This window comes from Crocodylus porosus, unplaced genomic scaffold (assembly GCF_001723895.1).
Source record: "Crocodylus porosus isolate Cpor-Errol unplaced genomic scaffold, CroPor_comp1, whole genome shotgun sequence".
In the NCBI taxonomy this organism is placed as follows: domain Eukaryota; kingdom Metazoa; phylum Chordata; order Crocodylia; family Crocodylidae; genus Crocodylus; species Crocodylus porosus.
The window spans coordinates 18,589,325-18,616,486 of record NW_017728948.1 but is presented as its reverse complement, the minus strand read 5'-3'; the positions used below and the strand labels follow the sequence as shown (position 1 = coordinate 18,616,486).

At 42.8% G+C, this 27,162-nt stretch overlaps 1 protein-coding gene across 1 annotated transcript in view; it reads left to right on the top strand.

The window, feature by feature from the left end:
• Positions 1–1,162: 1,162 nt before the first annotated feature.
• Positions 1,163–27,162, top strand: part of CPZ (carboxypeptidase Z) — a 61,149-nt gene continuing 35,149 nt past the window's right edge. Inside the window, exons 1-6 of the mRNA XM_019553255.1 lie at positions 1,163–1,367; positions 15,356–15,379; positions 16,657–17,031; positions 18,024–18,239; positions 19,524–19,720; positions 20,651–20,812. Coding sequence (XP_019408800.1) covers positions 1,280–1,367; positions 15,356–15,379; positions 16,657–17,031; positions 18,024–18,239; positions 19,524–19,720; positions 20,651–20,812 — 1,062 coding nt within the window. The 5' untranslated portion in view covers positions 1,163–1,279. The remainder of the gene's footprint in view (positions 1,368–15,355; positions 15,380–16,656; positions 17,032–18,023; positions 18,240–19,523; positions 19,721–20,650; positions 20,813–27,162) is intronic.

The window sequence follows — 27,162 nt, the reverse complement described above, 5'->3', positions numbered from 1 at the left end:
CTGACTTCCTGCCCTTTGGGCAGGGGGCTGGACTCGATGATCTCCCGAGGTCCCTTCCAGCCCTAATGTCTATGAAATCTATGAAGTACAGTCCCTGCCCCAAATACTGAAAGACAAAAACAGACAAGAAATGAGGGAATATGCACAGGAACAGCTCAGTCATGGCATCCCCATATTGTTAATCCTCCATTGCTTCTTCCTGGTTTATTTTGAATTTTTCACTGCCACTCTGACCTCCACATAACATAGACCAGACACCTTACTCAACAGTTCCTGCATGCAGACCATCACTTCCATTTGAGCTATCAGATAATGTAATATGAAGGAGGTGCATTTCATTTTGATGCCACTGTGCATATCACATTGTAAGAGAATCTGGCCTTGTCTCTTCATGCGATACATGCTTCTTAAAATACCTAAGGTTTTTTTCTTTATTTCTAAAAGAAACTTACTGTGCTCAAAAACAATTTGAAGACTAAGTTCACGCAAATCTACACACCAATTTAAAATATATTTTACTCTTTCAAGATTTTTTCCAGATTTTTTTTTAAATTGACACAAGCTATTTCTCACAAATATCCTTCAAAGGCTTTGTTCATGTTAACTGGAATTGATTTTGTTTGAGGAAAAGTGTATCCATAGGCATTGTATATACAGAGGGAAGTCAGTCCGTGCTTTATAGCTTCACATTTTGGCTGTGTAGGATAGGGAACAACTTAGGGGCTCTGCACTGTCTAATTCTAACTGAAATTTGTAATGAGGTTAGTGTACGAAATATCATTTTCTTGAAGGAAGATGCAAGGCAGCTTTCAATTGTCTCTTTTCTCTCTGGTTTTCTTTGTGCTTTCCCAAGGCAGTTAGTGTCAGTTTAATACAGCTCTAATGTGAGACACGCTTTAAGGAAGTTCTCATTTCCCTTGGGCTCTGTAAAGCACAAAGAGCAAATATGCTTGACGGTTAAGTCTAGGAGCAGGCAGCAAACTCCTGTGGGAGCCTCCCCACAAGTTTTAACAAAATTAAAAACCAGGCTAAACAGGACAACAGGGGGAGGAGTTTCTCCCCCTCTTCTGTCTTAAAATCTTTTGCTTTCCAAGCACAACTGCTAACTGTAATATGACTCCCAGACCGTATATCCTGTAAAAAGTGGGCACGCGCATGCAATACACTACTTTCCTTTGCAGCCTGGAGAGACCGAGCTGTGTTAAGGCTCAAAGTGGAGGAACTCTTCCAGCAGCCAGTGCCACATCACTGTGCTTACTGCACACAAAAGGGCTCCAGCATGCTTCTCCGCATCCTGCTGTTTCTTGGGGCCCTGGCTAAGGTCACTGAGCCTGCCCCACGCTGTGAAACCGGCCAGGAAACCTTAGGTAAGGCTGAAAAAGAAAAAAAAATTACCCCTTTCTCTTTCATTTCTTCCCCTCAACTCTGCCTCCGGAGACAAGCAGAAATACGGCTTAGGCTTCAGGGAGAGGCAAAAATGAGCAAGGTATTACCTTAGAAATGTGGGGTCAGCTGAGACCTTGGGAGAGTATAGAAACTGCCAAAGATGATAATGGGTTTATGCTGAGAAGGTATGAACTAGAAGAAAGACAAATATGTTGGTTGGTGGGAGAGGGACAAAAAGATGATGTCAGTGAGTGTAAAGTGTTTCCCCCTTGCCACTCAGTATGATATGTGTGGATGTCTCTTTGCTGAAGTGTTTACAAAGTTACAAAGTGGTAGGGTCCTCTCATTCCTATTTTGGGAAATGCAGGAGTTTCTTCCAGTCTCTTGCCTTTCCTGCTAGGAATGTGGTGGTCAGTTTGCTGAAAAATGAACTTTCAACCTTGTGCTTTTCTGCTTAAGAAAATTTCTCTCTCATTTTTTAGGTAACTTTTTTGAAGTCCAAAGTATGGAAAAGCCTTATATCTAAGTGTATAGGGTGGCTTTAGATTTCATGTTGGCCTGGTACAAATGGCACGTATATACAATTTTTATGAATTGCTTGACTAGACAAAATAAAAACCAGATTTGTAGAGGACACTTGTGTTAAAATGAGTTCAGATTTTATATTTCAGTGATTAAATTTACTTTTGGATCTGAGCAGTTCTGAAATAAACATAATGAGCCTCTTAAAGTACTCAGTGCCTTTTATAAAGTGAACTTAATTCTGGCTTCATTTACTTGTAAATTCAGAGTAGCTCTAGAGTAGCCAACGTAATTGCATCAGAGAAAACTTAATGGAAGGGAGAAGGCAGTTTTACTCAGTGGATTCAAAAGCAAAAGAATCAGACAACATTTATTTCATATGTAGGCATGGGTGACATGTGGTGGGTGCACGTGAGTGCACATGCACCCCCGGAGATTGCCAGTGCACCCCCTGAGAGAAGTGCTGCTGATGCTGCTGGCGGCACCTGTGGGTGGTCGCCACTCACCACCCTCCCTCCTCGCTGCTGATACCACCGGTGGCATCTGCGGGTGGTCACCAATCTCCACTGGTTGCTGCCAATGCTGCCCGTAGCATCTGCTCCCTGCCTGCCACCACCACGCCCCCACCGCTGCCGCCACCGCTGCCTGCGGGTGGTCGCCGTGCCCCCCTAGCCGCCAGTGGCATGCGTCGTTCATGTATGTAGGAATGTGTTTGGATGAAGGGAGAAGTTAACCTGAACTTGACCTAAATGTTATCCTTAATCTATAATTTCAGTTTTCTAAATATAACCAATACATGTCATTTGGAGGTTAAAATAGCATCCAGTAGAATTCACAGGGCATGTACTGCACATAAGCTGGAAGCATAGTTCCCATGAACATCAAAGTGAGGTCTACCACAGACTTAAGGGACTTTATTTTTGGATAATGCTGCCCAAAAGGAAAGTATCAGACTATTTTGAATTGGCAACAGGAAAGGGACATGTAGGGTGCAATATGCTGTTTCTTTGTAGGGCTTTATTCTATACCAATTACATTCAGCCAGAGTGCTATTATTGACTTATATGGGTATGTACTATTAAGATAAAATACAACTGGCAACATTAGTGCTGTCAAACATTTCCCATGAGTGGGCAGGTAGGGTGAATTATACACATCCCACATCTGGATTCAGAATTGACCCTGGACCGGGTAATACAGTGTATAGAGGGGAAAGGTTCCTTCTCAGATGGCTTCAATTTTCCACGGAGAGATTATGAAGGAGTTGCATCTATGTATAGTTCAGTAGAGAAAGCACCCATTATACAGACATGGGTTCTATTTCTAGTGCTGTTGCTGGGCTTTACCTTACTGTTCCTCAGTTTTCTCACTTGGAAAATGGGGATTATAATACAGCTATGATTTCCTTTGGAAAATGCTTTCAGATCTCCTGATGCAATGTGCTGGAAGGGGATTATTACTGTAATTCACCCCAAGAACTGTGTAGCACGTTAAGGGTGTGGATCTTATGGCCTGCACAAAGCCTGTTTACTGAAGTGTTAGGAATGTCTCTCTTGCTTAATGATACATTTCAGTGCTAACAGCAACGCGATACTTTATCACCAGTAAAAGTCTAAACAAAGCAGAGGCATTCTGGAATCACAGACAATAAGCCTAAGGCAGGAAAATAATGAAGAAAAAACATTTACTGGTTACTTTCATTCTGCTGCACTCAGCATGAGTCAAACTCTGGTCCTACTGAAGTCCATGGGAATTTCATCACTGACTTTACTGGGAAATGGCCAATGGTTTACATTTAGGAAAAATCTCATCTGAAATGTTTAGGGTGAGATGTAAGAGGTGGAAACTAGTTTTATTATAGAAAATCACCTTGTTTTTCCAAGCATCTAGATCTAGTGCTGAGGAATAATATTTATTTTTTATGTGGGGGGGGAAATCTTTTTTGCTGGGAGTTTGAAGAAAATGTAAAGGGTAACTCTGAAGCTGTCTGTGGTGCCACCTACTGGCTTAAGGGCAGAATTGTGTTAGAGGCTAATTTCCAAAATCTTTGATGTAAAAAGCGTATGGGCAGCTCAACAATAGGAAGAGTAGCATGAAATCAGTTAAGTACTTACCTGCTGCTGTTGGCTTTCAAAAAGATCTCCTTCTAACTCCATATTAAGGTCATCCTCTAAGAAATGAAACCCCAAACTAAACTACACTCCTTTAAAAGGTGAGTCTTTTTTTTGAAGAATCTCTATGCTGTGGCCAGTAGTACATTTCTTATTAAGGTGGAATCCAACAGCTTGAAACAAGGGACATATCTCACTTTGTTGTGACTTGTCTCCTGTTCTTAAGATTTTTTTTTCTTTTGCAGAATTTTTTATTTTTAACAATAGTGATAAAAGCCCTGGGCTTTTGTGAGCATTGGAAAGACTGTATATCTGTGTCTGAACATACCCATGACTATTGTTTTACCTAATATATATATTTCTGAGAGTACTTTCCCATTGGTGTTTGTTTTTACACATACAAAAAGCATGCCAAAATAATGTTAGTATCACAATGAGTTTCTGACATCAAAGGCATGTAAAAAAACCCAAGAAATTCCAAAGTTGTTAACCCACATCCTGCTCTTTGTTACAAACATATATCTAGAGTGTCTTCATTGACATATATGAGCTATTTTGGATATATGACACTGTAACTGAGAGAAGAATTTGACCTAATATTGCAATGTGAATAATAACCAGGCATTGAACATCCTATATGGTATAGATTAATTAATATAAACAGTGCTGCATTATGGTTCATATTTGACAAAAAGAATGGGAAAGGAAAAAAATTACCACACATGAGGAAGCTAGGGTTATAGTGAATTTTTAATTTCCAAATGTTTTTGTGTCTACTGAAATTGTTTATGTACAATAAACAATTTTTGCTGTTTAAAATTTTTAAACAAGACCAATTTTTAATTCTGAGTCTTTCATGCAAAGTTGAATTGGGCATTTTAAAATTTTGCATGTATTAAAACCAGAAGCAAAATCTTTGCTAGAATATTTAAGTGGTGTTTTAGAAATGGGTTCCAGAGTACAAAGTTAATCTAGATCTTGATTTTAGAAACCACCTTTCCTTTAAAAAAATTATAGAAAATTGGAATTGGGGAGTTTACAGTAGCTGTGTCCACGATGAAGGTCTTGATTCTTCTTAGAGTGGTGTAACTCTGTTGACTTCAAAGGAGTTATTTTTTTCTTCTTTGCATGGACAGAAAAAGCAAAAGGCCTGGGGGACAGATGTATAGTTAGGAAAATGGAATTTCTACCTATACTATACCGAAGTTTGGGGAATGTAGGGCTTTGGTTAAGATTCTCTGTGTCTTTTAATATATAAATATACAATGAGATTTGGTCACACTTCTGTTGTCCCCACGATGGACATTTGCTACATTACAATGTCTCTCACTTCTATAAAATAATGAAAAGATAGTAGGGGAACAGCTACTATATTATTAATACAGTTGAGCCTTTTTATGTCTTTTTATTAGAGTGATGCAGTCCTATGTGGCTATGCTTAACTGAATCCACTTGCTTAGCTTCCTATGAGCTGAGCCTGACTGCTGTTTGGATGGATGACCTGTAAATACAAACGAAGGAGTTTTGACTGAACACTTTGCATGTAGGGCCTAGAAACTGAATAAATGGCAGTGTTTTGTATGGCTCTGTTCTCATTCCTGAGCTTGCAGACTGGAATGAAAGAAAGTACTGGAGGTACAGAAGAGTCCTGTTGTACTGCATGGACACAGCCAGTCCCTGCCCTGAAAACTTAATCTTTAATAGGAAAAACAGACAAAGCTTTCAGCTCTTAGCTTCTTATTCCCCACTCCCTGGGAGGTCTCACTTGAGCATTTCCTCAGCTCTCAACTCCCAATATTCCTCTCACCCCCTCTAGCTCCCTTTCCTGGGACCTTCTAGCTTCCTGTGGCCAGATAATTATCTTCCTCAGCTGGCCCAGTCCCCTTAGGCAGCCTGCAATTCCTCCTAGCTGCCTGTGGCTGAGTTGTAGCCCCAACTGCTCCCAGGCTTATTGAGCTAGCAGACTGCTACACTGCTAAACCCTCTTATCTAGGTCCCAAGAAGATGTAATCCTCAGACCCCATCTGCTACTTTAATATCAGTTTCCTTCCAAACTGACCAATTTCTCTTTCACTCATATCCAAGGATCTTTGTAGATTAAACGAGAGGAGTGTGTGCACAACACTTTAAAGCAGTCTAAATGCTTTTACACTGCTTTAATAGTGTCAGTTTTTGCACGCCTCCGTGGCACATTATGCATTAATTTCAGTCGCTGTGTGAAATCCGGTAATGCACCTTATGTGACTTAGGGTGCAGCAAACTAAAACTCCTTCAAGGAATTTTAGTTTGCTGCCCCTACAGCCACAGAGCAAAGCATCTGGCTCTGTATGGCTCAGGGGCTCTGCAAGAAGCCCTGCAGGCAGCCTGACAGCAGCCTAGGAAAGCAGTCTCCACCCAAGAAAAGCAACGAGCCGAGCCTGATCTTTCCCTTCCCTACCCCCCACCTGGAATCTGCATGCCTGCATGAGCTGTGCAGGGGCCTGGTGCCAACCCAGATCCAGCCTCAGATCAACCCCCTGAGCTTGCGCTTCCCTGACCCTGTGCACTGTATCCTGCACACCAGCATGATCTGGCCCATGGGACTCCCAATGGGTCTGGAAAATTGGCAACAGAGAAGCGGTGGCAGCATTAATTGCTGTGGCCCTGGGACCATTGCCACTGATCCCCCACCACCATATGTGAGATCCTGTCCCTGCCCCCTGCTCCCAAATTTCTACAGCTGTGCTGACCCATGACAAGATGACATGGCTCTGTAGGTCAGAATTAGTCTGTAGGCCATAGGAACACCCCAACTATAAACTAGGAATCTATAAAGTATCTATTAAGTAGGGATCTATAAAGTAGCTCCTGTGTCCTCAGTCCCTTGTCTTATGGAGTGGCCATGAGCAGAACAACAGGCAGGCTACTCATTTCCAGCTGCTGTTATAACCTCCAGTGTTCTTTTTTGCAAAGTACTATTACCTCCTTTAGTACTTACTTTTTTTATAATACTGCTCATAGCAGCTTTTCTGTATATAGACTTCCAAAGCAGATTTTCAGAGTGAAAACAGACTTGATTAATTATGTAGTGTAGCAAACTAATAATGCTAATATCTGTGGAAATGGAAATGCTTTGCACAGATTCCAAAAAGTGGGTGATTTATCCATAAAACCTTTAAAAATGAATAGCAGTTTCTACCAAAGAAAGCTCAGCCTTTTTATCTCATACTTTCAAAGATACTCAGTGAACCAAGAAGTGCCTGTGTGAGTTTTCACAGCACAAATGATCTAATCTGATTCATTTTGTCAATCATAACATAGCCACGACTTAGGTCTCACAAAAGTATTTATATAATTCAGATTTAGCAAAATCTTTTTGGTCAGTCTTATATCCCTTGTGCACACAAGACTTCCACTGATTTGGCTACTGCCTTTAGGTAAACTGTATGTAAGATCTGCTACATGCCAAACCATGACAGGGTAAATATCTATAGAGGCCCATTGGCTCAGTGAGAGTTAATCACAGCAGCCTGATTCTTTCAATACTGAATCATCCATGGAAAAATATTTAAGCTTGGCAGTAGAATATGTATGTGCTGCATTCTAGATCTTTAAGTTTGCTTTTGCAGATTAAAAACAGAAGGACACATTGTAGGGAGTGCTCAGAAAGCTAGAAGCATTTTTTCTCCTCTTAAAATGTGATTTTATCCACATTTTTAAACAGAAGTTATGCTGCCCCAAGCTGTATTGTACCTCCTGTACAGTAGCCAGGGTAGCATTAAATACAACACATAGGGGGCATGAATGATCTGGAAGAAAAAGAGCTCTTTGTATCTAACTAGTTTTGTCTGTAGAATAGACAAGACGTCTACATGAAAGGGGGTGATATCTCTGCAGAATTCATTTTTCTCCACTGAACCCATGGAGGTTTCTACTAAAAAATAAGGCATTTGGTCTGCGTGGTATGGACAGAGTTACGGAAGGTTTATTTTGGGGGTATGGCATCTATATCTATTTTATGTATTGTCACATGCCACTAAAAAAGGTTGGTCTTTTATGGCCAGTAATATTGGAGCCTCATTAGGTACATACAGACGTTCAGACACATTACAGGGAGGTGAGATTGAATTAAAATGGCCACCCCATTTAAGGTAAGTTGAAATAGAGGAGGCCAGCATGCGTGTGTGGTGGGGGAGGGGCTTGGGAGGACTGGGGAGGAAAGCAGGCCCTGAAGGAGATGCAGGGCAGGGCTAGCAGCGTCGGAAGGGGGCTCGCTTCCAGCCCGCAGGACCAGGGGCTATTTTTAGACCTTCCACCTTCCCATCCCCAAATTAACCACCCCTCAACAGTGAACCAACCCCTCGATCCTGCCTGCCCCTCCCTGCACCAGATTTACTTCCTTGGCTCCCGGCACTGGCAAACACTGGTGATAAGAGTGGCTTGCAGGATGGCTTGGCAGGAGGGGGGGAAAGGGGGTGCTAGCTGGTCTGCAGGGGGGAGGGGGTGTCCATCTCAGGGAGGGGCCAGGGGCTAAAAATAAACCAGTGACAGCTGCGGGGGGTGGGGGTGGCAGGGAAGGAAAAGTGCTGCCCCGGGGTGGGGCCAGCAACTGGGCTTTCCCAGGCCCAGGGCTGCACTGGGACCTAAATCAGATTACCTCAGAAGTACTCTTAACTTAGATCAGGTCAGCCATTTTTAGACTGATCTAACAGTCTGCGATTAGATATGCCTAACTAGGGATCTAAGTGTAAGGTCTGCCCCTGCATGAACTCAGTTAGATAAAGTGGCCATTTTTAATGTGATTTAACCTCCCCCTAACCTTCCTAAATGTCTCTATGTACCTGCCAAGGAAGAATGCAACAGGGGGAGCATTGCATCATTGGTCATGCCATCTCTATGTATCAAGAGGACCCGTGATTTCCTTACGGTGCCTTGGACTCTGTACAATTCAGGGACCGTGAGCCTCTCTCCGGAGAGGGGAGTTAGCAACAGCAGCGCCACAGAACTGCTCTCAGGGAGTTCTCTGCTGACTCTCTCACAGGCAGGGATAATTTGGATATGCAAAGTGGATCCCTGATTATTTTCAAGTACCTCTCTGAGCCACACCCTTTGAAACATGTGGAATTAAGAAAACATTTCCCAATCACTACATCATCAGACTTCCACATTTAGGACACAGTGCTGCTCTCTGTTACTCTTATTTATAGCATATGATTCACATCATCAGCAAAAAACCCAAAAAACAAAAGATGTACCAAACCCCAAGTCACCAATTGAGCTCTATCCATTTTCTGCTGAACAGTTATATTTGGCAGCCGCTCTACAGTGATTCAAGTGACCTAATTAGATGCATGGATTGTAAAGAGCGTGGAAAGAGTGTGGAATTTGAACTTGTTACTTAAAAATGAATATATTTTCTTGAGTCAATTTTTTTTCCCACTAATAATTCTAATCAAGCTGTTAAATTGTTCCATTTAATGAAAACATGCCATAGTAATGTTCATGAAGATAATATTATTGGAAGTCCTTCTCTCCTCCAGTGTCCTCCAGAACAGTGTTTGATATGCAGTGTTTCAGAGAAAGGATGAATTTTCAACATTAATGCATAAGTTATCTGGTAAAATGTTCAGTACTGTGTGAAGTGAGGGAGAGATGTGTCACTCAGTTCTGTAGATCAGTGGGGCCCCAACCTTTTTGGTAGGTTTGCCACAATGTAGCCTCAGACCTTCCCAGAGTGCTACTCCAATTTGCTTCTCTGCCTGATCTGTTGCTCATCTTTTTCCTCCCTACCCCATGTTTTCTTCCAAGTCTGCTGCTCTGCTTTCTGCTCCCTGACCTATCTGCAGTTATGATGCCTGTCCATTGACTATAGAAGCTTCCTGTGCCACATGTTGGCCATCCCTGTTGTAGATGATCAACTCATATGTTGTTTGCCTTCTTATAGCATGTATAAATTCATAAATGCTGCTCTCAAAGCTGTCCAGTCATTCTGGAAATTCAGTTACTGAATATGATCCACTGAATTTTCCCATTGCTCTCTAGTAACTGCCATCATGGCAACTTTCCTTTTGGCCAGGAAGTCAGGAATGAGGTATCTGCTAAATCTAGCATGTCTGCTCCTTCTTGGATGGACAGTGGGGAAAGGAAAAGTAGCATTGTGATTGGTTTCAGCTTGCTAAATTTTCTTATTGGTTTTCTCTACTTGTTTCCAGATAACACCTGTAGAATACCTGTTCCTCCAGCTGAGTAAGCAAACTCCTGAATCTCCACTATGATTTGTTTTATGCCACCACATATCACACAGTAGGCACATCTACATGTGCATTTAAGCACTGCTAAATTAACTGAACATTAAGCTAGTGTGGAGTAAGCAATTTTTGGCAGTTGTCTACATGTGCAGGTACCTGGCACTATATCTAGTGCCAAGTCCCCTCAGCCCTACCATGGACCCCTGGGGGCACCAGGGTGAGCTCCAGCCTCCAGTCCCATGGTTGCCAGCACTTTGCAGCCATCTTGGAAATACACCCCTGCCCCTTGATCCCTGGCCATCCCCTTTCTTGGGGCTGGCGAGGATCAAGAGCCATGTGCCCAGCACAGCAGCGGCAAGCACCAGCTCCCTCCTTGCCCACCCTGCCTCCCTGCACCATGGCTGCTCCAGCTTCTGCCCCTGCCCCTACCCCTGCCAGTGACACTCAGCACCCTGCTGCTCCAGTTCTGCCCCTTCCAGTGACAACTAGTTCCCCGTGCTCCTGCTGGCCCTACTGGCCTCAGCAAGGCCCCCTGTCCAGACCCCAGGACAGCCACACACTCACCAGCAGGGGCTAGGGCACCAGATGTGGGAGGCCCTGGCCAACCTCCTCCTCTTGCACAACCCCCACTCAGGCTATCTGTCCTGCTTCCTACACACCCTGTACCACCTACCCACCCCCCACACCACTCTCAGGGCATGCACATACTTGAAACAAAAACACTTTATTTCCCTAACAACAGTGACCCCCATCCCTCTTCCAACAAAAAACTCAGCCCCCTCCCCCCACCCTCCCCAATACATAAAGACCCCTCCCCACTCAACAAACAAAACTCTTCAACCACTCTCCCTACTCACGAACAATAAAAAACCCACTTACAATATGAGAACTATTTACAGAGTGAGAACTATGTACAACATGAAAACTAAAATTATTCACAGTGTCTCAGGTTTTTGGGTCCAGAGTGGGGGGAGAGTTGGGGGCTTGCAGAAGCCAGGGGGGCTTGCAGAAGCTGTTTCCCCATTGATCCAAGGGCCATGGTAATGCTAGCAGGTAGCAGCCTCCTGCTGCGGCCACGTGGGATGGCACTCTCTGAGGGCAGGTGGCTCCCCTTTGGCTGCCCCAGTAAAGCCCCAGCATCCTTGTGGGCACAGCTGGATCCTCAGGCACGTGGTGCAGGGGAAAGTGGTGGGGCTGGCCCCAGGCAGGCGGCAGCAAGTCTGGGGTGGGGGCCAGGCCAGGGGAGCTGGCTGTCAGGGGGCGCTGGAAGAACCCCTACCCGCTTCCCAGGATGGGACAGGCCAGGCTGCTGGCAGCACCTGTTGCCGCAGCTCCACACCCCACTCCCCTGCCCTTCTCCTATGCCAGGCCAACTGCTCTGCTGCACTGCCACCCAGCCCAGGGTGCCCAGGCTCGGGATGCATGTGGCTCACAGACACCTGGGGCAAGGACTGTCTGTGCCCCCACTCTCCCCACAGGGGACCTCTCTGGAGTGGAACCCAAGGGCTGGCTCCCTCCATGATGCCACTGCAGTCCAAGTATGCCCCTGCTGTCTGTGCCCTGGGCACTGTGTGATGAGCTGTTTATGCCGGCTGAAGGGTGCCTGAGCCACTACACCCTGCTGCTTCTGATCCTGCTGGTGCCATGAGCATGGCTGCACTCCTGGTTTGAGACCCTGTGCTACAACACTGGAGGGGGCAAGCCTGGGCTGCCCCACAACCTCTGTTGTTACCTGCAGGGCTACCTGGGCAGCACTACATGTCCCAGCCCTGCAGTGCTGAGGACAATGCTGCCAGCATTGACACCTTCCTTGGCGTGTGAGAGACCTGTGCCCACCCAGCTAAGGGGACATGGGCTGCTCAGTAAAGTTGTGAACTGTGTCCTGCTTGTCTGCATGCTGTAGGGGGTGGAACCCAGGGCCAGGGGAGTGTGGGTGGGCCAGGCAGAGAGTTGGGGAGGGGCTGGTGACAGAGTCAGGATAGGTGGCTAGTCACAAGCTCTGGGGCTGGGCTCAGGCCAGCCCCCTATTGGCAAGGCAGACCTAGAATTAAACTTAGTGCCAGGTCACGTCTACATATGCATCACTGCACATTAACTAATCGCAATTACATTTGATATCTGCATTTGCCATGATTAGCCATTTTTACTGTGCAGTAAGGGCATACATGTGTAGATGCATGCCCATACTGTGCAGTAAATTAGGTTAATGAGCGTGAACACATTTCATGTAGATGCACCCTGAGTGTAAGATTCTTTGTCAATAATTAAAAGAGTATAGAAAATACTAGTGTATGCTCAAGTGTTTCATTTAGTTAATTTGTTCATGCTTAAAAGAAAAACAAAAGGGAGACTTGTCCTTTCAATCAAAGACCAGCAGGCAGGGCAGCTGTCTGGAGCCTCTGTATGAACTGTATAAGTCACAGACACCTCACCTACACTCATAAATAGCCTTGCGGTAGGCTAGAGTGGGTGCCACATTCTCCTTTCCTGAACAAAAATGTGCTGAAAATGATTTTGTCTCAGCCTCAAACCTGAAACAGAATTGTTTCTTGATAATAACTATTGTTAGAATCCATTGAATCTATCTTGGAAATGTAGACAGGCTCCTACCACTTGGGTTTCAAAAGTGGTTTTCTATTTTGTGAACAAAAGTAATTGCTGGTACATTTCTTAGTAAGTTATTTTTTGATCATCAGCATGTTACTTTCCATCCTACCTTCTAGAAAATTAACTGTATTTGTCTCCATGTGTAGAACTGCATGCAGAACTGGAGACCTTTTTAAAAAGTACCCAGGGCATTTGTCTTCCTGTGGCTTCATCCATAAATAGAGTTAACAATAACTACCCTACAGTGAGAATTGTGAGGCTGAGTAATAAAAGCACGTTGAAGCCTTCTGATGGAAGGCACTATAGTGGCACTAAGTATTTCTTATTGTGATTAGCATTACACACCAAGGCAGAAAAGAAGTCTATATGAATAACATATACTAAAAATGTTATCACAAGATTACTCTTTACCACAAATTGCTAGTGTCAGCGATTAAATGTGTCTAATAGCACAGAGCCCTAGAAGTTTTTTTCAGAGTACTGTTAATTGATGCTTACTCAGGGTATATAACCAGAATCATTTCCCATTAAGTTATTCCTTTCCAAGATCAAATTGAGGGCTAATTTTGTTTTGATTGTAATGACTTGGCTTCATTTTCCAAATAGCACATTCATTAATGAATGCAAAAAATACATTCAGATGACAACTGTTTTACAAACATATTGGGAATAGTTATTCAGAATTTTCTTAATAAATGCAGAACATAATCAATCTGTTTTATGAGAACAAACACCAAAGGTAGTTCACTGAGCAAGGAGCTACCTCCTGGCTACCTACCAAGAGTAATTAGGGATGGGTATATGGCTAGGTCTATATTGTGCCTCTAGAAAAGGATAACCTTTGCTGTTTAGGTGGCTTGTACAAAAGAGGTTAATGCAACAGGGCACTGAAGAAAACAGTATGATACGTATTTTAGTAGCATCATTTTGCCTTAGTTGCCAGGGATATAAAAATAGAAATATTGGATATTGAAGCAAAGGGATCTCATGGGTCATTGAGTCTGGTTCCCTGAGAATAAAAGTGCTTGGTTTATTTAGCTTGCAAACTAAAGACTGAAAGGAGAAATGATTGTTCTCTATAAATAAATTGGTGCAGTGAAGAAGTATGCACTGGGGGAGGAAGAAGAAAGGTTTAAATTAAAGCTTTAATGTTGGCCAAAGAACAAAATGGTTATGACCTGGCTATCAATAAATTTATGCTGGAAGTTAGATGAAAGGTCTTAACCATCAGAGGACTAAGTTCTGAATCCATTATGACTGATTGAGGAAAAAGCCCTAACTGGTTTTGAAGATGGAGATTGATGAATTTATGAATAGGCCTGTATGATAGGGTGCCAGTGACAAAGTAGAATAGGGAGCTGGAGATAGTAGAATGTTTTTAAAAAAAATCTTAATTCTTCACTGCTTTAGGTGGCTACCTGCTCAGTCTGTTGGCTATGAATCTCATTCTGAGGTGCCTAGCTGTTGTTAGGTGCTTGCATCAAAGATGTGGTTTCCACCCAGAAAGGGAGGGTAACCATTTAAAATTAGGCATGGTGATGCAAAGTGTGGCAAGGCCCTCTGTGGATTTATCCCTCAGTTTCTACGGGGGGGGGGGGGGAGGGGGTGATACTTGCTTACTCGTATACCACAGATGTACCTTTTCCTCCAAAATTAGTCTTTCACAATTGGGGTTCATGCTTTAGGAGGGGTAGCTGATTTTCTGTGTCAGAATAGAAACACTGGGACTAATGTATTGTTGCTCCTCTCCCTTCTCTCCTTGCTGACAGCATGGAGGGAGGGGTTGACTCAAGTCTTCAACATGGCAGCTACAATTTTAACCCTTTCATAGTTGCTAGTAAATTGTCAATGACTTGGGGCTGAGCAGCCAAAAGCTGCTGCCAATTCAACAGCAGCTATGGTGAGGTTTAAGCTTAAGCTGTGGAGTTTACAAGGACATGGGTTTGTTAGAACAGGGATGCTGAAGAGAAGACTCTGCCCCTGCTCCATGTGGCCTACATTCAGCCATGACTCTGGAAGAAACCCTTTTTTTCTTCATTCTACTGTCCCAACAAGGTTTGTGTCTTATTCCAGGGTGTGTGGTATGTGAGAAAATAGGATAAATTCATACATCATATTGGGTGGATACTCCTAACACTAGTGACCAAATTCATTAAAGGGGAAATTGCAGTGACTTCTGTGGAACATGAGAAAGCTCACAAGTTTTTTTTAGATTTTATTTTATTTTGAGGGGGAAGTGGGCATCATAAAGGAAATATTTTCTTCCTTCACTGTAAGTCTTAGAGTAATGTTCCATTGTGTTTTTTCAGGGTACTAAAACCTTAAAGCTGATCATTTTTTTCTGTTTACTGATTATTTCTTAATAGTGGTCCTTATGAAAAAGTATTTAATCCCAAAGCAAAATATTTGAGATGTAATATGGACAAAAATAACAGAGATATAGAAATAATCCTTCTGCCTTGCCCTTTGAGGTTAATTTTTATTTATCTTGTTTATTTGCAGGACAATGCCAAACTGAACAAAAAGGTATGGTATAGCTTCTCTCCTTCTCTCCAGGGACTCTCATACCTTCACTATTTATAGTTGTTCTCTTGGCTGGAGAGCATGACCTTGGACTCTTCCAATGCTGTTTCTTTCATTGGTCCTAATGAAGTAATAGACAACAGTGGGAGATAGTCTCTGTCTCCCACTGAAGCAGTTTGTTGCCATTACTATGATATTATACAGGCTCAAACTGAGAGATCAGCACAGAATATGAGACCCAAACTTGCACATCAAATTTTCCCAATATTTTACAGTAGTATTGAATAACTTTACCATAAATACCTACTCTTATCTTCCTTGTGTATTTTTGAGCTGGTTGAATATTGTGAAAACCTTTCTACTTGTTAATATTTTTAAATGATCCACTTTGGTCCTGATCCTCCGGAAGTTATGTTAGCTCTCTTTTGAGCTCCATTGTCCTAGGGCTAGCTTGTATTATCCTGATGTGATATAAAGCGCCTTTGGTTCAGCTCTAACTGTAAACTGCTTTCAAATTCCATCTCTTTTCCTAGGGTTTTCACCATAGTAGGACAGCCTTCAGGCAGACAGGCTCATGGAGTGCCCACTGTGGTGCCCAGAAAGCTACTCTTCTAATTTTGTTCAAATTTTGAATTTAATTTTACAAGTTATGTTCCTCCAATCAGGGAACCTTGGGAACACTAAAAATTGAAATAGAATTTGCAATCTGAACTATGTCCACTTGCAGTGAAGCTCTATACTCAAAATCATTTGCTAGAATGAGTTGATAAATAATTTCAAATAATGAATGCTTTTGAGAATATTGTGAGTTGCCTGTTTCATCATTGTGTTTCATATGTAAAATGAAAGTCACTGATGGGGGCCTACTTAAATTGTGGTGAGACAAAGGTTTTTTGTGGCTCCTCACAGTGCATACAACCAATTTGTATGCATTTCAAGGCAGCCCTGCCCCTCAGCGCTGATTGGCGGAGAGGCCCTGTCATGGAGAAGAGAGATGAGGGGCAGCCACCATCTTGTCTGCTGTCTTTCATGCCACATTACCTTCCCTTTCCAGAAGCAAGAGCTGTTGGCTCCCATGGGGAGCCAGCCCTTTTATTTATTTATTTATTTTTGTTGATTTAACGGATTTCATCAACAAAATCCATGAAACCACGAATTAAGTACGTCCCCAGTCATTGATCCTATTACTTGTTTTGTATTACCTGACCAGCTCTGTTTGAGTCAGTGTGACTATTGAGCAAGATATTTTTCACATGTTCACCTTATCATTCTTTTCATAGCAAAATGTGTGGACATCACCTTGGGCACTTGCAATGATGTTCCCTACACCAAAACAATGTATCCTAACTTACTGGATCAGAAGGCTAGACAAGCAGTTGAGTATAGCTCTGAATACGTTCTCATGAGTGTGATACACAACTTGCTTCAGGGAGAATGTAATCCTGATTTGAGACTCCTGGGCTGTTCAATATTGGCACCACAGTGTGAAAAAGACAAAATTATAAAACCCTGCAGGCACATCTGTGAAAATCTGAAAAAAAGCTGCCTTCCTGCATTTGATGCAATAGACATGGCTTGGCCATATTTCTTAGACTGTGACCGATTCTTCGCTGGTGAAGAAGAAGGATGTTTTGATCCACTAGCAAAGCTTCGAGGTAAGAACCAAAGCTGTGCAAGCACATCATAACATACAACAGGAAACACAGCAGTCCAAACAGCTCATTAATTATTAACTGAGTTTGTGAATCCTGAAGTTCTTTGGTTATAGAAGTATATAAAGCAGGTAACTAAAGTCAGTTCACTTCCAGCAAGAATGAATTCGATCCATAATATTTAAAGGAACAATCTATATGTTTAAAGTATTCCCACAATTTTCAATGCCACATTTTAATTGGCGACAGACACAGCAAAATATCTGTCATTGTGCTATTACAGGAAGTTCTTTGGCCTCCCCTGCTGTCCTCTGGCTTCTGCCTCCTGCATCCTACCTCTGCTCTTGGAGGCAGGGGAGCACAGAGGGAGGGGCTGGAGTCCCTGAGATGGATGCATGGTAGGGGAGGGACCTGGGCTTCCTGTACTGCAGTAGACATGTGGCTGGGAGAGGAGGGGGTTGGCAGTGGGAAGCCGAAGTGCCTGTGCTGTGGTAAGGGTACAGGGGAGGAGGGTTGTTGGGCTGCCCGTGCAGCACCAGGAGGGGAGGGGGAAGCTGAGTTGCATGCATGGCCAACAGGCCTACCCATATGTCATGTGTGATGGGGGTGGGGTAGTCAGGCTGCCCACACTGTGCATGTGGCAGGCACTGTGTGTTGAGCAGCCCTCAGTCTGCAACCCATGCTTTGTGCAGCCCCTGCAACTGCAGCCTGCATGGTGTGTGGACCCTAGCTGCCTAGAAGTTGGACAGCCTTGTGCTGGTTCATTCCAGGATGGAAATAGGCCAAAGGAGTCTCTTGTTCCTCTCTAAGCATTCGTTTAAGGTTCATCCACAAGATTTATAGTTCTGTTATTGGACACTTACATTTTGTGAAAAAAACATTAAGTGTTCATCCACTGTAACTTGATGCCACCCCCCATACCCCTCTTCCCATAACCTCTCAGCCTCTGAGCACATTATGTTTGGACTTATTTTGGTTAAAATTATTCTCTTTAGGGGAGCTAGAAGTTGCTGAGGAAGATCCCCTGGCAGGGCTGCCTACAACATTTATTCAGTTCACCCACCATTCGTATTCCCAAATGGTGAGCATTTTGAAGAGGACTGCTTCCAAATGTTCCCACATTGCAAGAACCTACAGCATTGGCCGTAGCTTTGAGGGGAAAGATCTTCTTGTGATTGAGTTTTCAACCAAACCTGGACACCATGAATTACGTGAGTAATAACAGTATTGGCGTGATTATCTAAGGAAAGACTCTGAGTGAGAAGAGATTCTTTTCATAAGGTATCATTTGAATCATACAGCTGGATATAAGAGAGCTAACTATATGAGTTGAGATATGGCATATTTCTTTCATGTTTTAACTGACTGAAAGATTGACTGCATTACTGATGGAAAGAGCCATTATGATCATCTCATCTGACCCTCTGCTTAACACAGGTCAGACAACTTCTTTTTTATATATCTATGGATGATAGAAACATAAAATCATAGGATTCAAAGGGAACTCTGGGGTTGTTTAGTCTGACCTTTTGCACTGATGCAGGATACCCTATTCGTAAGCCATCCTAGATAAATGCCTATCTAGCTTTTTCTTGAAAACTCCATTGAGGGTAATTCCACAACTTCACTAGGCAGCCTTGTGCATTATTCACAGTTAGGAATTTTGTCCTTTAGCTTTTTCTTATGCAGTTTGCATTCCAACCCCTTTATCATCGTTGTTACTTACTTCCAGATCCTCTCCACTTTTTCTTTATTGTTCTTAAAATGTTTTATGATAGACATCATACTTCAACAAATAGAACCCAATTCCTAGTTATGCTTCAATCCCTTTGTGGTGCTCTGAACATATTTGCACCATGGCTTCCTCCACCATGACGTGTAAGGAGCCACAGAATAAAAAGTATAATTGAGGAGAACTCCAAAGCTGTTCTGACGTATAAGAGTATTTAAATCAGCCTCTGGATTTTCTGGAGTATCATTTATAGCCATATTTGCCCTTTTCCTGTTCTAATCATTAGATTGATTTAGTAGAGAATCAGGACTATCACATTATATACTGGCTGTCCAGTTGTCAGAATATGTGGTGATATGATGGCTTGAAAACCTAGGGTACTGACTAATGTCATAGGCAATTATTTATTTCCTTCCAATTATGCTGTGCTATTTCTGTTTGCGGTCCTCCCTGAAGACATTTATGAATTTAAAAGTAATAATGAAAGGAGAGAAAAGTGGCTGTAGTGATTGTCCTGTAACATTTGTGAATCCTGAAACAATTGTTTGTATTATTATACAAAGGTAATATATTTAATATGCCGCTGAACTACTTTGAAATGAAGGATAATGGTGATGGAATTGACATGGTGTTTACTAGAATTTGCATGTTAAATTACTGTAAATAAAACTCTGATTAATCAGTTAGTGCTACTTGATCTTTGGAAACCATCCAGATGTGCTCAGATTAAAACAAATCATCTAATTACTTTACTTTTTCACAGTTAAGCCTGAATTTAAGTACATTGGCAACATGCATGGTAATGAAGTTGTCGGGAAAGAACTATTAATATACCTTGCACAGTACTTGTGTTCAGAATATCTCCTTGGGAACCCCAGGATTCAGATGTTGATCAACCACACTAGAATTCACCTCCTTCCCTCACTGAACCCAGATGGTTATGAGCTTGCTGCAGAAGAGGTAAAATACTGTTTTGGAATAAAAAGTGATGGTGTCAGGGGCCTTTACTATTAGTTCCCTACAGAGAAGGGGTGATATGGGAGTATTAACAATAACTAACTAAAAGATCTGCCTATCTTGCTTCGTGGTAGGCTGCTCTTTACTGCCCAGAGTAATACATTAACAATGCATTTGGACTGACTTTCCACTATACCTCTTTTGATAGATGCAAAAAACCTATCGAATGTGGAACAGGTGCCCATTGATCCCATTTTGATGACTGAAATTGAGGGGGTTTTTAATGAAGACTTGTAATTTAATATATATTTCTTCTTTGGGTAGAGGATCAGATCTTGTGAAATGTTAATTTTTTTATGCTTTTTGAGAATGGACAGCAGTTCTTAGATCAATTTATACCTCATGAAGATATTTGAAAACTATTCTTCTCTTTATGTTGCTCCATAAAATTTTTGCATTGTTTTCTCCTCACTTTCAGCAATAGAGCCATTAGTATGAAAACAAGTCCTGACTTTTAAGAGTTTGTGTCCTCTTGCTGTGTGTCCCTGTACTAAAATAGGTTGGGGTTATTACAATCTGCTTAAATTTCTTTTACAGTGGTAACTAGATGGAGAATTTTTTATTGCTTCTCCAACTCACTCCACGGTGTTGCCTGGTGCACTTTAACAGCTTCTGTTCTCCACCCTGGATTCGCATTAACGGTGGCCGAAAATATCCCTCCCTGCATGTCAGAGCTTTGCAAACTTTACGATAAAAGTTGTTCTACTGATAAAAGTATTATTTTTACTATTCGCTTTTCATAAAACTCTGCTGCCTTCTTGGAACTAATACTTCTCCTTGGTCATTATGAAGCAGCATTAAAACAGGAGTAGTCATTATATGACAGGGGGTACTAGGCATGTTTCATTAATTTCTTTCTTGATTGTAAATTAGGGAGCTGGTTACAATAGCTGGATTAACGGCCGACAAACTGCTCAGAACCTCGACCTTAACAGAAACTTCCCCGATTTGACATCTGAAGTTTATGCAAGAGCCAGGATCCGAGGAGCACGCACAGACCACGTCCCCATTCCACAGTCTTATTGGTGGGGTAAGGTATGAGTTCCAGATTTGTTTTTATCAAATGCATTGCAGAAAAGCTTAGAACATTTTAAATGGAAAATAAGCAAGTGTGAAGTTATTCTTGATGCTGGACTTAGCTTCTTCGTACACCTTATGAAGAAGCTCTTATGAATCAGACTAGAGCGAGGGGTTTAGGAAGGGTATGAAAAGACAAGGGCTTTAAAAAGTCTTAAATCTTTAGCAAAATACATTGCAAGTGGTAGGCTCCGTTGTTGCAACTGCCCTGTTTTAAACACTAAACACAGTTTGGAGCATCTGATTTTCAGAAGTGAGGAGCACACCCAGCATGTAGGTCCTTCTTATTTATTTGTGTTGTAGCAGCAAACTGGAGCCCCAGTCACACATCTGGACTGTGGTAAATGCTATGTAAATCCTGGACAAAAGATGGTTCCTACCATTCTGGGCTTTACCATAACTTCTTGCCTGCTCTAAATATCTTAGAAATCAGGCCTGTAACTGACTGCTGTCACCTTAAATAAATAACTGAAGTCACTGAAAGTGTTGTCCTCCTATCTGCCACATCAACCCTGCAGCTGCAAGTTAGGTAGAGAGAAGTTAAGTATGTAGGGAAATATTTACCTCCTTGTTTTCGAGTGACAGCAGGCAGAAAGAACAGCAGAAACAGCAGCAACACCATGCCTAAGGCATAGGTCAGGCTTCATGCAGCACTGGGAAATATTTCTTGACTTCAGCAGCCTCTGATGTATTTCCAGGGAACAAAAGTCTTTCAGACTCCAAGCTCTAATTCTGTAAGTTTCTGCACTGTCTTCACCTCATATGCATCTCTGGGTTTAAAGTTGGTTGCTTTCCAACAAGGTCAGTTTGGTTGTTTTTTAGCATGAAATTCCAGGTGCCCAAAGTCTGAGTCTCGCAATTAAAATATTTACAAGACCAAGACTTAATTCTGTCCTTGCTTGTCTATATTACTTCAGCCGTGTAGAGACGTGAACTGGTCTAGGAAGACAGGACTGGGCATGCACCACTCATTTGTGTCCACAGGTACACTTCAGACACAGAAGTTCATCACTGAGGCTACACCAAGCTTGTCTTAAGATTTAGTGGAGAATAGAGGAGGAAACAGTCTGAAAGGGTGAAGGGTCAGAGAGAAATTCTGGAAAAAGCAGATCTGTGCCTCCCTGAGAGCAAGGGCTGCTGTTTCTTGTTAGTCCCAGTGGTGCACAGTTATTTACATAATTTAAAAATCATGTAGTACTGTTGCATTGAGTAATTCCTCTGAAAAACAAAGTATTTGGCAGGAATGTGAAGCATTATGGAAGGACTTTTTTGAGCTTTAGCCCTGCACATGATTCAGTATAAGCTGTTGCAGAAACTGGCACAGGCCTTCTTGTTTTCAAGATATAGGCCACTACGGCTTCTGATCTAGTTGAATCTTTGTGTCATTTGTAACCTCCTCAAAGGCACTCCTCTATAGGTGTCAGGCCCTTCTTGTTCCTATGCACGTGCTCCAGTATGTTTTAATTTGAACACATTGGAGCAGACTCAGTTAAGCATTCTAACTAGAACGCTCCAGCGAGCTGCAGTCTCACATGTATTCAGCACCCCACGTTTCCAAATGGTAGTGGGGGCACTTTAACTAAACCATATCAAATGAGCTTTAGTTAAAGCACCTCTTGGCTGTTTTGAAATGCAGGATGCTGAATATACATGGCGCTGCAGCGTTTAAATTAGAGTGGCCGTTCAGGAGTCGCTCTAATTAAAATGCCTCCCCCCCACACTTTGGATCACGTGTATAGACGCCCTCTCTTTCTTAGCATGGGAACCTGTGAGCCTCTCCCTCAAGACCAGAAGCTTAGGCTGCAGATGCTTGCAGTTCACTGTAACTAGCTCAGTGGGTCTGACTTTAATTCAGCACTGCAGTTTTCTGGTCTCCAGGACAACAATGAAAATTTCATCTGGTCACTAGCCAGCTCTTACAAAGCAAAGTGCCATTTGCACAGAACAAAACCATTAGCAGGAAGCATGTACCAGGAAGAAATAAACAGCATACATGTACATCTAACTTACCAGACAGCTTCTACCCACTTTTGTGTGGGGATGAAGTACTTCAGACCCTCTCCCAAGGCGTGTCTCACTTAGCCACAGTTTCATGTCAGTTCTTAGGTTGACTTCTCTACCTATTCCAGGCAGTCCATAGGCCCTTGTGTTAATTATTGCCCCCAATCTTTTGACTTTAGTTCCTGCCTGATGCATCATTTAATCACTATCTAGCCCTAAATATTCAGATAACATTTTTAAACTTAATACAATAGCCTTTGAATGTGCCATGTATTGAAAACATCTAGTCTGTTTACATATGCACCGTCCCAGAGGCCATTGCAGGGTCAGGGCTTAGATAAGCTATTGGTGGCCAGTTTTCTGAGAAGCTCTGCACTGGGCTCTGTTACCTCCTGAACTGTGTGCTGTGCAACAAACCCTCTGGTTGTTTGACACACATGGGGAAAGTAATGGGGAAAATGACCCAGAATTACCTGAGCCTATTCAAAGAGGTTTCCTTTGCTATGCTGTTGCACTGGACTGTATGAATTGGCCCTAACATTAGACTGTAAACCTTCCAAGGGAGGGGTCAGGCTATCTTTTCAGTTGTGTCTATACTGTTTCTCCAACTCATGTAAGTGCAGGATGAACAGTGCAGCACAAGAGGAGCTTGGATAGTCTGAGCAACTCTGGAACCTAATATCGTCACTAGTGTAAGCAACAGAAATCTGGCTATGCTGACTGCTGGCTGTCCATTCCAGGCTGCCTATGCACTTCAGCGCAGCTCAGAATTCATGAAACACTGCATTATAGGCTTGCTCTTGCTTGCTTCTTATCTGTTCACTTTCCCATAGGCATGCTGCGAACAAGCCTGTTGTACTTGACTTTATGATGGGGGTGGTGGCAAGCCACTTAAAGGAGCTCTGCACTAGCAAAATCTTACCCTAGTTTTATCTTCTTATGAGATCCTGGGATGTGTCTCTGTAAGCAGGGAAAGCCAGACTGGCATTCTGAGGGCTTGAGGGGCCCAATATTGCATGGGAATTCCCAGGGTATGAAATACCAGGCCCCTCAAAACCCAGGAGAACATATTGCCCATTGTCCTGCAGTAAAAACAGGCATAGCAAGGGGCAATGTGTGTTTTTCCTAGTGAAGCAGATAGGTGGTATTGAGACACATCCCAGTACAGCTGGTCCGCTTCATTTGGCAACATCTGTTTCTAGGCAGAGAGTAGCAGTGAGCTTATGTTTAGAGACATACTAACATGACTAGATTGCTTCCTCTTCTGCAGGAGCAGTGGGCAGGGTGTTCTTTACAGCAGTGCTTTCAGGCACAGTATGGAGAGGATGTAGACCTTCCCTTGGAGTCTGCCGCTGCATGAGCCTGGACAGCCTTGGGCATTTTAAGGTTTGCACCCCTGCCTGAAGAGATGCAAAATGCACTAAATTACTGATGGGTTCAATATACAGGAGAAGATGTCTGTAACGGGGTGCATGGGTCAAGGGCTGTAGCCCAGTTTCAGTTGAAAGAGGATTGCTTGCCTGCCTAGGAGGAGTGGGCCAGCTGATGCAGATGATTAGATGGCCCAGAAGAAGTTAAAAGCTCCCAGGGAAAGGAGAAGAGGGGGAGAAAGGGCTGAAATGGCAGCACAGTGCCAGGGATTCTCTCTCAGTGTCTGGGAAAGGACCACAGGATGTGAGTCAACCCTTTATTGTTTATGTGTTTGTTTTGTGATTATGTTGTTTCCTGTGGAGACAAGTTTGACCCAAGGAAAATAAAACTGAATTGTAAAAGTGATAACCTGCTACAATGTCCTTTCTAGCACAGGGCTTTCTCTGCATTGTGAAAGGGAATTAGAACTGAGAAGGAATTAGAGAATTTCACTGTTCCCCTCTGGCCCAGATATTCAGCTAAATAACATGCAAAGTCCACATACTATGCAAAGAATGACTAAGAGGGCCTGTTTTCCTATGATCTGAATGGTGCACACATCTTTTTGATGGCTATAACTTCATGTAGCTCAGGGGTCTAGCTACTCAAATCTTCTCTGAACTCTAATTCTACAGAAGTAATCATAGGAGAATGAGTTGTTGGTACAATGGGCATTGGTACAATTTTGCTAAGTATATGAACCCTTGGGTAGGGGAAGCTGTTACAGAACATGGCTTTGTGCCTGGAAAAATCCTTACTGTATTTGTTTCAACACCAGCCTTTCAACCTTTAATTACTTAATAGCATTTATTTCCTGGCTGAATTAAGTGATTATTCAGGTATTCCACACATAAATCAGACAACTGAAATAATGCTCAGAACTGAATTCCTTCATAGACCTTGCTATTACAGCAAGCTTTGTTTTCTGTTTGTACCAATTATTAGAATAAATGGTCTGGCCATTGAAATCAAGAAATATTATCTGAGATTGAATTGGCTTGATTTGAGCAGGGTTTGGGGCTGCCTTATAATGAAGGCTGGTATAGACCCCTTAGGCAGAGGCATAGCAGCACAACGTCAGGCCCAAGGCAGCTGCACAGCACCTGGGGTAATATAAGCTTCTTCGTACCAACTGTGGTGGTAAGATCTGCTTCTGCTGTGGCAGCACCTGCTTTTGTGCCCCTCCATGCAGTTGGCTTTTGTGCCTCTCCATGCAGTTGGCTTCTGGGGCTTCTGTATTGGTCATGCCCCTACCTCCCCCAATTTTGCCATTGACCTGAGGAAAGCTAGTCCGGTCATTTCTGAAATGACAAAAAGTATCACTTTTATATACCAGGGAGGCAGTGGCTGAATGCAATATAACTGACAGAAATGGAAATTGGGTTTAGGAAGAGTAATGGCCATTCATTGCATATATGGCCAAATTAGTTAGCTACTTTCTAACTGTATCTTAAATTGGTTTTGTAAAATAGGTAATTTAAGAATGATTCCCTGTGACTGAAAGGTAAAAGGCCCTTGGGGAATGAAAAAGCTGCATTAAATAGAACTCTATGTATAATCAAAGTAAAGAGTGACAAGGGCAGTAGTTGATAGAACTGAACCAGAATGAGAAGGAAATGCAGATTTCCAGACCTAAATCACTGTAGCTGATGTCACTTCAGTGCTAATAGGGTAAAAAACAAAAGACAATCTAATTGTTTCCTGTGGGAGTTGTTGTAATATGATAACTGGCTCTGGGGCATAGCACCATCTTGTGGAGTATGTCAGTATCTGGCAAGGGAACAAGCTGCACAAAAATAGGACTTGTCCACACAAGCTGCCCACACGCTGAGCCAGGAAATAGATGTAAGTGAAGTTAAAAGTTTCAATCCATATTAAATGTTCTCTGCAGTTTCAGCTCATGAGAAAGACTGGTTCTAAGTCGGGACACCACAGGATCAGCACAGAAGAGCTGACTCCATGGAGTTGAATACCAAGTTCCCTGTAGAGGCAAATGTTCAGGTGGTGTCATACATTCAATATAACAATTGCTAAATGCAGTTAAAACACAGGTAGATGCACATTCCAGCAGCATACTGTGGGTTATCTGTCACCATAGAGTTGTAAAGTTGTTCCCTTTCCGGAGAGGGTAATCTCCTAAGTACTAACTTTAATAGGTCATCACATCCAAACAACTTGCACCTATTCCAAGTGAACGTATGACAAGGCCCTCCCACTCTTGTTGCACACCCTGAAAGGTGCATTCTTCTTGGGTTTATTCTCACAAACCCACTTGGGTTTATTTTCTCAAAACCTGAGTATTTTTTCTTCTGCCGTGTGAACGTGTATGTGTGCACACGCACGCATGTGTGTGTGCACATGTGCATGTGTACACATGCGTATATGCTTGTGAGAAGCAGTTAGCCAGATATTTGTCCTTCATTTTTAATGCCCTTCGTCCAAGGAATACAGTGATGTTGAAAGTGCCTCTCTTCTAGGGAGGTGTTTTAAAATCTGTTGGCTTTTTTGAGCCTATGCAGGAATTAGCATGTTCTCAGATATAAGCATGTCACACCATGCTTGATGATAGGCTGTTGGGGTATTACTAAGTAGCAGTGTCCACTGTTATCTGACCAGTATTGTCCTTCCTCATTGTGCTGCTCTGTCTGCCTCTGTTTATTTGTTGTCTTGTGTCTTGCGAGCTGCTGGGAAGACATGGCCTCCACCTCTCCCCCCTGGGGAGGAGGGTCTTCTCAGCCAGGCTGGATGACCTGCTCCACCGGGCTTTTAAAATAAGCCCGCTGGGGAATGGGGGGACTACTGCCACTGCTGGCCCGCTGAGCATCCCTTGCAAAGCCAGCAGACCAAGGCACTTAAGGGAGCCTACCCCTGCCCCAGCCCTGGCACAATCTGTGGGC